Below are 12068 nucleotides of genomic sequence, written 5' to 3'. Positions count from 1 at the left end.
TCTATGCCTGAGAGTACGGCCACTGCTTTGAGTTTGTATGCTCAAAACAAGCCCAACAGAAGATCCCGATCTGTTAAAACATTTCAACAGTGATTCATTTGTGCAGATACTGAAGGAAATGAGGGAAGAATTTGAATCTAGATCCAAAGATGTGATGGAGTTCAAGGATTTTAGTTTCAATGAGAACCCTTTATCATGCCAGTGTCATCTTTGTCACCTATCATCGCAGACATCTATTCTGACTACCTGCAATGTGAATGTCAGTCAGGTGTTCATCATTCCTGGGAAGTCGGTCTGCCACACAATACCCATACATTCTGTACATTATTACATTACATTTCACTAAGATATATAATATGTTAGTACTAAGCTATGGTCACTTTAGGACACTAGGTTGTGTGATCAGACCTGTCATTATTTTCCTCTTATTGCTAACCTGGGTTATATTTCAAGCCTGCAGAAGTTAAAAGCTGAAGAAGTGTACATGATTCTCCCTCTGTAGGAGGGAGCAGTCCCCCAAGACCACTAATAAAAACAGATGAGTTATTAAAATCCTAATATAAAATGGAGACAGAAACAATCTTCTTGGAACACTCCCAGAAGTACATTCTCCTTACTCACTGATTTATATAGGGAATTTTCTTGGCAGCAGAAAGCTACAAAACAGTATTGTGATCCATTTTTATAATGAAGGTGCTTTGTCAAAGCCAATATACACTGCCCCTGGGTTTGGCAGCACATTTGAAAACAAAAACATCTCATCTCGTGCTTTAATGTTAGAGATCATATCAGCAGGTTCTTGAGCTGCTGGCCCAAATCGTAAGCCCCACCTGACAATCAATAGCTCATTTTCTGTCTCCTTGCTCTCAGTTCAAACAGCAAACAGTACTACTTCCCTGTTACTGCCCTACCTTAGCTGGCCTGCTCCATCTGATAATTCCCTGGCCTTTTGTGTCAGATGAGCCTCAACAGCAGAGCATGTGGCTGCTCTTGCCTGCACTAGTGTCATTTTGTTTGAAGAGCTCAAGTACTTGTTTCTGTGGGTCTTCATCTGTCCTCAATATGGGAAGCAACTTCTATAACCACCTGAGAGAAGGTAAAAACTGCATCTTAATACAGTGGACATGGCAATTGTAGATAGCTTTCCTCAGGGTTTCTGTGGGAGATGAAGGGATGGTGTTCCAAATCTACAGATATTTTTCATTCTAGTCTGAAGAACAACAAGGTCTACTACTCTGACAATACACTGAAGGGAAGGAACAGAACTGGAGCAGATTGATTCCCCTTTAATCAAGCACGGACACTCTGAAACACAACCTTGCGTCCACAATTCTGCAGTCTCTCTAAAAAGGACATGCCAGTTTACGGAGCGTCAGAGTAGGTGTTCCCAATCCTAATCCTAGAGAATCCACACAACCTGGATTGTGATGCAGCTGAGCTTTTTACCTAAATGAAGCATTAACTGAACTAACCAGTTAATATATTTGAAGGTTTACCTTTTGAAGGCTTGAAAGCAGCCTCCAAAATGTTTAAGAGCTATTAAGTACCATTAAAGAATTCCAGTTAATCTGATTGTGGGGCTACTTGAAAGTTCCACAAATGTGCAACTGAGTTCTCAACTAGAACAAAAACTAACAGGCACTTGGACTAGGCCCAGGATTGGGAATGCCCATCTGTCTTCAGAAGAACTCTCTTCTTCAGGGAGAAAGTGGAACTACTCTTCCCAATTTGTAAAGATAACAGTGAACCTAAAGAAAAGACTTGCTTATATCTTAGCTCATCACCCAACAGAACAATGGAGCATAAGAACAATTACAAATGGGCAGAGGCCATTAGGCCCATCTAGTCCATTTGGTAAACAGCTATAAATTGAAGTAATCAAAGCTTACAGCCAATCCTGAACATCAGCACAGCACCTGTTTGGGTACTTCTTTAAAGAATATCAGCAATAAGCCCTTGTTTAATGGACTTTTAAGCAGGAAAAATATTTTTCCTTATGTTTTATATATATATACTGTTACTAGAAACACAGCTACAAATGAAAAATGTACACATTGACAAGAGCGGAAATATGGTACTTTTATAAATTAATTGTCCTTAAAGCTGCATGTCAACAGGGAAACTATACTGTCATGTCATGTTATTTTTGGTTTAGACGTGAAGCAAAAATTCACTCTACATTTCAAACAATGCTGTAGGTGGTACCAAATTTAGAAATGAGTCCAAATACAAAATTAGCTTTAAATTCACCAAGGTCAAAGGATGTTAAGTAACTGGAACATCGAACATAGTGTAGTTTTTCATACCAAAACCCAAGTCAATTAGCGTGGCAGGGGTAGGGTCAGTAAGAACAATGGTGCTGTCACCCATGACATCACTGCGTCCTATTGTGAGTGCAATACCCACATTTTGGCTCCCCTAGGGGTTAAGCTTCACTGCACTGACCAAGCCGCACAGCTCACGAAAAAAGTCTAGTACTCTCCAATTATGAACGTAGACAAGTGAAGGAAATCCCTCGCTATTTTTGACTCAGGCATTGTTATGCTGGCAAAGGCACAAATCCCACTGCTCCAGTAGATAAAAGAGTATGCCTTGAAGCAGATTCCAGTGCATTTCTGTAAGGACATGCAGTGTTGTCATCCAACAGGAACAAAAGTATAGGTAAACAAAGGTAATTATATAACAAGCATAATTCGTCACCTAATATGGGTTTTAACCCCCTGTTCTTTGGTAGTATGACTGGAGAAGAGTTTCTGTTGGAGTATTTGCTTAACGTAACACCACCCTACACTCAATCTGCACAATGTATGTTATGTTGATAAAAACTACTATCTTAATGTTTTGCGTAGTTTCCAGTGTATCTTCATAGCAACTTTGTTAAATCTAATTTCTAACAGACATAAATAAACCAGTATTTTAGATTAAGTGGCATGATAGTTTTGCTCAGGATTCATGTTTCCAGTGCAAGACCTGAAGTACAATTTTAAGTCATTTAATACCAAATTATATGACTTACATAAAACATTCCAGGTAGACCATAAAATTGAGTGTAACCCAGGAAGAGAGATATTTCTTCATAAAGCAAAAAAAACAGTAAAAGAAAGTAATTTTCAAAGTCATTTTTACACATAGTAACAATCCAACCAAAACATGATGTTAAATGAATTAGCACACCATCTTGTCTTTAAACATTCACAACGGAGTTACTGGTGATTCCAAACTCCTTTCTTTGTTTCAATAATAGATAGCAAAAGGAATAAACAAAAAATTAATTCCGGCAGAGTGGACGGACACAGGGAATCACTGACAATTATTCACACTAAAAATTTTAATACTGAGTATTTCTTTACATTTAGAGCAGGAAAGACTCTTGGGCTCTTTTTTCATTCACTGTTGCTCAAATGGAATAAAAAACGTAGCAAAATCTAAAACTCACTAACAGCTAGTGTTCTGCAGAAACTCGTGGCTTATCAGAATTATATACATCTTAGATGCCCATGAAAGCTCTCTACAAGTATTCTACCATAGCAGAGGCGCAAGGATCTGAGGACATTTGGGAAGAGTCAGTTCATGTTCTATAGCCCGAGAAGTGGCTGACTTGATTTCCACATACCACAGACCTACAGTAGCTAAGGTGATTGACTGACAGGATGTGGCTCCTCTCACCCACCCTGCACACAGTATATGAAGTAGTTGAAGAGGAGGTGGAAATGCTTTTATTACTAAATATTCCCCTGTGACACTTCACCAAAAACGGGAAAATTTCATGGTGACACACTAGCTACAATGTGCTTGGCTGACAGAATTAACCAGATGTGTCCTGGGCAGGTTTAAAATTTAAGAGAGAGAAGGACATCTTTTTTTTTCCCATTCTAGCCAGCTGATACATATAAACTTCTTGATACAAGAAGATTCATTCACTCAGAGCCACATATTGTTTTTATCCTCTTTCTTAGGGAAGGCCTTGTTTAGAACATTGACTATCATTGCTCAGTGGGGGGGGGGGGGGGGTACAGAAGCCTAAAGGCTAGCAAGTGGTACAATTAGAGGATCTGCAAATAAAGGAACAAAGCAAACTGATACCACCACCAAAAGGCACTATAAAGTTAATCAAAGGTATGAACTGGATATGTCCACATTCAACTTTTATTAAAGGAAAAGCATTCCATTAACGTTACAAAGTTTGTTTTATTCCTGTCCTTGAAGAAACTTTATAGCTCTTTGAAACTGTAAAATCTGAAACTAAAAGCCCAGACACAGGCCTTCACTCTGTCACGACCTGACATTGTCATTGTCAAGAGGGCTGCGTACACTCTCCAGACCACATACTGACTGCCTGCAGCACAACAATCCAGAAATAGACCTGTTTGAACCACAGAAGGCGAAAGAAGAAAATTAGTGCTCCACTAATACCTTGCAATTACTTTTGCCATTTAACAAACTGCCTTGGCAGCTCTGAGCAAAAACATTTCATTAAAATTGCCTGACCTTTAGTAAAATTGTAGATCGGGCTCTCCTGCCAACTGTCTGCATAGGGACTGCCCTCTGGAGTGAAACCTGGGACAATGGCTCATCATGAAGGATCATTTCTGTACTAGCCTTGCTAGGTTTGATCTCACTATCACTGGAGCGCAGTTCAGGGATGCGGAGCTTAACAGAAATAGGGGAGTGCTCGCTGAAGTATTTTTTAGCCTTAAGCAAAATGAGAGAACAAGGCTGAGTCACTGAGCCATGAAGATCTTAAGCTCCGGAATTCCATCATTCTGACAATAAGGCAAGCCCATCTCTCAGATACTTACTGACTTGATTGTCCGCAATGGGAGATTTGCTTTGCAGGCATATAAAAATTATCCCACATCCCACAATACATTTAACACAACATGAATCTGTTAACAAATAAGAGACCTACATGTATGACGAGAAAGGAAATAAATATGTATAGAGTCAAAAACACAATTGTCCAGACTGAGCAGGTTAATAGCCAGCAGCCATATCAACTCACAACTGGCAACCCACTGAAGCTAAGCAGGTGTGAGCCTGGTCAGTACCTGGATGGGAGACCTTCTGGGAAAAACTAACGTTGCTGCTGGAAGAGGTGTTAGTGGGGCGCTCACCCTGCAGTCCATGTGGGTCCTAATGCCCCAGTATAGTGACAGGGACACTACACTGTAAACAGTGCAAACATCTTCGGATGAGACGTAAAACCGAGGTCCTGACTCTCTGTGGTCATTAAAAATCCCAGGGTGTTTCTTGAAAAGAGTAGGGGTGTAACCCCGGCGTCCTGGCCAAATTTCCCATTGGCCCTTACCAATCATAGCCTCGTAATAATCCCCATCTATGAATTGGCTTCATTACTCTGCTCTCCTCCCCACTGATAGCTGATGTGTGGTGAGCGTTTTGGCGCACTATGGCTGCCGTCGCATCATCCAGTTGGTTGCTTGGTGGTGGTGGTGGAGGGGAGTCCCCATTACCTGTAAAGCGCTTTGAGTGGAGTGTCCAGAAAAGCGCTATATAAATGTAAGCAATTATAATTATTATTATAATAGCTGTGGGAATAAAAGATGACTTAGTTCTACTGCATTCGAGTCTGGGTAATCTAAATCGACACCCAGATTGAAGGAGCTCAAATGCTATGTGCACGGGGCGGTCATGACAGTCAATGATTACTTTGGCCTTCCACACAGATCACTCTAAGAATAATTTTGCACATCTATATTCATAACAGAGCAACGCTCAGCCTTAACCTACTAATGTCCTTTACACCAGACACACAAAGTCCACAAAACACAATGGGCACCTTGCTGTGTGGCCCTGCTCACCCATTGAACGTCATCCTGTTGCTGTTGAAAACTTGTTTGCATCTAATTGTTTTTAATCCTTGCATGGTTTTGCCTGGGATTTCTCTGTTCATCTGTTTTGGTTTGGCTCAGTGCACACTGATCTCACCGTCATTAGGTATGTCCAGCAATGCAGAGAGGAAGGAGTACAGAAAGAGTACAACACGGCCTACGTGTTGGTTTTGAGAACAAAATAAGGCAATGAGCCAGACTGGTGGAGATTGCTCTCAGAGGACTGACAGCTTAGAAAGCACTCAAGAAGCTAATTAACAGCATTTTTTTTAAATCAACAGTGTTTCTGCATTGTAAAGATCTGGGTTCTGTGCACTGAAGTACAGAGAACAATGTTTAAATCTACTGCTCTGTGTAAGAGACGCTAACACCCTGTTTCTTCCAACATTGTATTAATTAAGCTAACCTTGTTGCCCATCTCTCATCTCTACCAATTTCTATATCCTCAGCAGATGTGCTCTTCCCTATATATACCCTAATCAGCTATCTCTAGGCAATGTCATGTCCAACATCTGCACATATGATGATAGTAATAGTGTTTGCTTCAGATATTATGCTTAAGATTTGCTTACTTTATTATAGAAGGTGCTCATTTTAGTAACACTTGCCAAGAAATGGCACTCAAGAAATGGAAAAGTAGTAACAACGACTTAACTGCTATTATGTCTACAATTTCTACAGTAGATTAATGGAATGTTTATAACAAAAATATTTTTCCTGACCATAGCCTGTGCACTTGTAATCTATTTGCAGAAGGCATCTTGTTCCATGTAGAGTACTTTATAAATGAATAAATGGTTATTAACCATTTATACAGTATAAGTCTGTAACTCCTAAGAAAAAGCGTGACCCACATTTCTCCCTTTCACAATAAGCTTCTGTAGATATCAGATCATTCATTACATAAATCACATAATCCTTAAAAGATGAATCTTAGAGCAAAAAAAAAATCCTCACAGATATATCACCTAAACTGCTAGCTTCTAACTTCACAATCTCTCTTGTAAGAGGTGCAGGCTGTTTAATTGCTTTGAAAACAAACATGTGATTTGTGAATCAGTGAGGTTGCAAACAGCAGGCTGGGTGCACACTCCAGTAAAAGACGGAGCAAGCAGGTCTGTGCCGAGACATCCAGTGCTGTGGTGATGGGCGCGAGGAAGAGCTCTACTCACTTTAATGTCCAGGCTGCAGAGGCTGAGGGAGTCCTCATCTCTTTTCCTCTGCTTGCGCTTCTTCTGCAAGGATAGGAAAACACAGATGAAAATCAAGAAGGCAGAAACCAGAAAGAGAGAGACAACACATTCAGTATAGGACAACTGATGTGTGGCAAATCAACATAAAGCAAAGCCAATTTAATTTAATTTTAATTTAAAAAACACTTAAAAATGAAATGTGAAAATGAGCACAGAAAAATCTAAGGTATGTGTGTTTATGCACAGCACTAAAGACAGAGATGTAGGACAATAGAATAAAAAGATTAAAAAGGTGGATCTGGCTATAAAGAGCAACATGTGGAAATAAAAATTAAAAAGAAACTGGAAACAACATACGTTTTTTACTTAAGTGCAATATGTACAAATGAAAGTTCATGCTAATACCTCCAGTACCACACCAGAGAGTATTCTAAAATTGGCAAGAGGACAACATTTAAAATAATTACTTAAATGTTCTGATAATTTCAAGGGGCTTTGTTTGCATGATTGATTAATTACAGTGTTGTAGTTAACAAAGCATTTTCAGACATTTACAGTAAAAACACACTATAGAGCATTTACAGGAGATCACAAACTGAGCTGCCAGCTCTATTGAGTTTCATCCTGCTCCTCCAGTAGGACAGAGGCTGTTTTGATTCTGGCAGGTATGAGAATTCTTGGATTAGATAGGGATTTTTTAGGGAAGAATGTCTAATCCCAGACATTTTCTTGCAGTGCAGCAGATAGCACATCTCTATCCTTGCTTCTACATGCTGGTAGTGGGAGCACAGCCTGTCCTCTCTGGACAGCCAGGTCAGCCTGTGTCACCCAGATTCTATGGGCAGCCTGTGGTCACTGAACTCAGAACTTTCTTACCACGGTCATATACTCAGCTAGTGTGTATTTTCTCTGCGTGCCCCAGTGTTAGGTAAGGTAGTGTTGTTTGGCTTGTGCTGTCATTTGGCTGACTTTGCTTTGTGCTGTTTTAGTTCTGCTGTCCTGAAGTCAGTTAATGTCAGTGAACTCCAGAACCAACTGGCTAAGAGGGCTCGTCCTGGCATTGTTTTTGGCTCAGCAGGGTCTTTTGGTGGTAGGATTTCTGGTCACTGCCTTTTAGGTATAACCGATACTTTATTGCTCTCTTCTGTGTATTTATTAGCAGTGGGTATTGGCCCTGCACACATTGCATGGTGTGTTTCTTGGCACATGGATAATGTTTTTACAGGGCTCTTTCTACACAGCTTCTATGGGGTGTATTATTAGAGCTTCCATTATAGTGTAACTCTGGTTTATGATAGGACTCCACATTTCTCTGCCATATAGGGCAATAGGTTAGATTACACTTTCAAATATCCACAGCTGAATCTTTATGGAGGGGTAGATATTGTACAGCCTCCTTCTTCTCCCTGCATGCCTTCTCCTTCAGTGCCCTCACTGACAGGTCAAACCTCCCTGATGAACTGATTATCTGACCAAGGTACGTGTAGTGGGTTGCATTCCAATGTGTTGTTGTTCAGTGCGAAGTGAAGCCTGTTTCCCTTGCTTTCTTCTGGAAACCATGACTCTGGTCTTTGCCAGATTGACTGTCAGAGCCCATGTCTGACAGTATAGTTCCAGCAAAGCCTGGCTCTGTTGCAGCCCATTCAGTGGGTGACAGCAGGACTAGGCCATCAGTGTAGAAGAGAAAGGTGAGCTCTGTGTTACATTGTGCGAGTCTAGGGGCTGCAGACTGTTCCAACACCTCTGCTAGCTCATTGATAAAGATATTTCACAGTGTTGTGCTTAGGCTGCAACCCAGTCTAATCCCACTACCCTTAGTGAAACATTCTGTTCTTTTTTTTGCTAATTTTCACTTCACAGTGTGCACCTGTTCTCCCAGTATATTGATTTAATTATGTCAGAGACTGTATCCTCCTACACAACTTTGCAGAAAATTTGTAAAAAGCTTTTCTAACCACTTCATCCAATACAGGGTTATGGGAGAGCCAGAGACTATCCTGGTAAGCAACAAAACGCAAGACAGTTACACCTTGCATGGGACGGCAGTCCATCGCAGGGCACACACAGACACAGACATGCAAACACTCACACCAAGAGCAACATTCCTAGAAGAGCTTTTCCATTAATGCACCAGTCTTTGAGCAGCAAGAGGAAACTCACATGAACTTGGGAAGAACATGCAAACTCCACACATAGTATCCAGGAACCCAGGGCCCCAGCACTGAAAGGCAGCAATGCTTACCATTGCACTGCCATTTTCTACTGCAAAACAGTCTGTCATGAAGTCAGTGCAGTAGGCAAATATAATTCCTTTATTTTTTTGGTGGACACCTGCATTTGTTTTTTATTTGGGCATTCATGATACTGCAGAATACTTTCCCCAGGTTACTGTTCACAAAGTGATTGGGGTCTAGTCTGTTTCCATTGGTATAGTATATTATATGATTCTTCATAATGCCATTGAAACACTTACTTTCCCTTTGCTGTATGAACTTGACTCAAGTCTTCATGTATCTATCTTTTCACACTATGCTGATTCTTCACAACTATTGGTTTTTAAAGAAAGAAGGGAAAGATGTGAATTGTGCTAAAAGGCCTAACAGAAAAAGGGTGAAGTCAAGTCAATAACATTATTTTCTTTTTTCTCTGGCAAACTTAGAAAAATATCACGTTAAAAACACACAAGTTTTAATTTATTTGGACTTTTACTATACAATTAGGCTATATATAGCGTACCAAATCCTTTAAAATTGCTCTCTGCTCTTTGTGGTCATCTATTTCATCTTATCAGGAGCTAAACATAGATCAGGGACTGGAATCTGGGTAATCAATGGAATACTTCCTAACTGCAGGGCTTATCAAAGTCTTCACTAAAGTGACTTTGAGTGTTTGTCTGCACTTAATGGCCCTATTATTGGGGTTTCAAAAGCCATATAGCAGTTTGCATTCTCAAACTTCTTTCACTTAAATGATCACAGCACCGAGCTCCTGACGTTCAAATAAAATGTCAACATAAAAGTAAGCTTTATCTCTGACTTTGTACTTGTTCCATCTCCTTTTATACTTTTTTTTCTGTATCGATGTCTGTCATCGCTTCTCTAGAGTGCGTTGTGTTACAAACACTAACTTTTTTTCATGCTGATCAAAAATAAATGGTGTTGTGATGCTTATCGGCATTGTACTGCAGTGCCTCAGGTGCAACATTAACTACATTCCTTTGTATAGCTCCTGGCATATATTTTGTGAAGTCTTTCCATCACTTAGCCCAAAATAAACACAGAGTATGAATTAGAAAGCTAAATGATTAAGAATAACCTGGGTTGCTGTACAAACCCACACTGGTCATAAAATACATACACTGGCCCATGTTGTGGAAATACCGGTTTAATAAATTTAATAAAGCGTTCTGTAGGCGTTTAATGATGTACTTAATGGACACATACTGTGAAAACACAACTGAATGAAATGGGCAATTTCTGTAATTCTGCACCTTTGCAGCCCACATGTCTGTCAATGCACTGCCACAAGGCCCTCAGAATGTTTGTGATCATGTAACGTTATTATTCAAAGTGAAAGCAGATAATTTGACTTGCTCCTTGCACACTGTGACCTTTTCCGTTATCTTGCAGTATTTAAACCTATTTCCAAAACAGGGGTTTTGTTTCCAAGCAGGCTGTTTGTTGGTGGCTGCTGGCTGGTGTGAGTATGGAATAATGCATAAGCAGTGCATTTGGGTTTGGAGAAGGAATGAATTGCTTTTCAAGTCGTAGTCTGGGACTGTGGACAAATGCTGGCTTGGTAATGCTAAAAGGCCAACAAGTACCTTCCAGTTAGGTTTATAAAGAAGCACTGCACATTCGCATATTCTTATATGACCAGGAAAACATCAAGCAATGCAAATTTGAAGCCCAGAAACATTGAAAGTACATAGAACACACACCCTGCCTTCTGAATGTCAGACAAATGCCTTACAAAAGTAGAGCCTGCCATACACTTCATGGTACTTTGAACAGTCCAGAATAACATCTGCAGTATACCAAGAGACAACCCAGTTAGTCACTGATCCATTACTGAACAGAGAGTTAAGAAGGCCAAACCCACAACTCTTATCTGTTGGGGCTGATCACTCTTTGGCTGATCTTGAGCTTTTTAGTTTCTACTAAAAATGACAGACCTCCCATTTTTTATAGCACTTCATTTACACAATCCTATGTGATTAATGGTACCTCCTGCTGCTCCAGGAAATCTTATCCTGGAGCATCCAAGGAGCTCTCCAATATGAGCTAATGAATCTTTTTTAGTAAGATACTGCTCTTGGGCAAAGCTTAAATGAAGCTCGAGGAGTCTTGTTTCGGAAAGGGCTCGAGCCATCACTAACGTTTTATCACTTCAGCACATACCAAAAAACACACTCATACCCTGATAAGCTGGTTTAATAGGACCTGTACCAATTATCACATTGGCATTGGCTGAGATCCTTTGCTTATACAAGAGGAGTTGTTTTCCATGTTTCCCTACAGCAGAGGTTCTCAGTCCTAGTCCTGGGAACTCACACGACTGCTGGTTTTCATTCCTCTTGAACCCTCAATTAAATAAACCTTTAACAGACCCAATAAAAGATTTGATTTGAACTCTTTAATTGTTTTCAGTTGTTAAACATTTACAGTAGGATGTTTATTTAAGCAACCACTGCGTTTGTAAAAACAATCTAAACCCTTCAACCATTGAGTAGAAAAAAAATGGCTAATGGTTTCACCAAGCAACTTGCTAAGGATTCACTGAAGTAAAGAACTCAGCTGCAATGAAAATCAGCAGGTGTGGGGTTCCCTAGGAGCAGAATTGGGAACCCCTGCCCTACAGGCCTGTCACTTTGCTACAAGTTCCCGTTTAAGCAGAACGACTTGCATCTTCCTCTTTTCCCTTGGCCCATCAGCACCCTGGCAGCCTGAACCTGTGCTAGTTGGCAGAGAGACAGAGGTGTTCTTGGAGCAGGCAGCTCTCATGAATGTTCATCCTGTCATCCCAC

General features: G+C 40.3%; 1 protein-coding gene across 2 annotated transcripts in view; it reads right to left on the bottom strand.

Annotated features, from left to right (window-relative positions):
* The window catches only part of arhgef3 (Rho guanine nucleotide exchange factor 3), a 104292-nt gene that overhangs the window by 55441 nt on the left and 36783 nt on the right, over positions 1-12068 (bottom strand). For both annotated transcript variants that reach the window (XM_088915560.1, XM_088915561.1), the window contains one exon: positions 7022-7084. In XM_088915560.1, coding sequence (XP_088771686.1) covers positions 7022-7084 — 63 coding nt within the window. The remainder of the gene's footprint in view (positions 1-7021; positions 7085-12068) is intronic.

The sequence above is a fragment of the Atractosteus spatula genome, chromosome 5 (genome assembly GCF_055471065.1).
Source record: "Atractosteus spatula isolate fAtrSpa1 chromosome 5, fAtrSpa1.hap1, whole genome shotgun sequence".
NCBI classification, from domain to species: domain Eukaryota; kingdom Metazoa; phylum Chordata; class Actinopteri; order Semionotiformes; family Lepisosteidae; genus Atractosteus; species Atractosteus spatula.
This window is presented reverse-complemented; position numbering and strand designations above follow the sequence as displayed.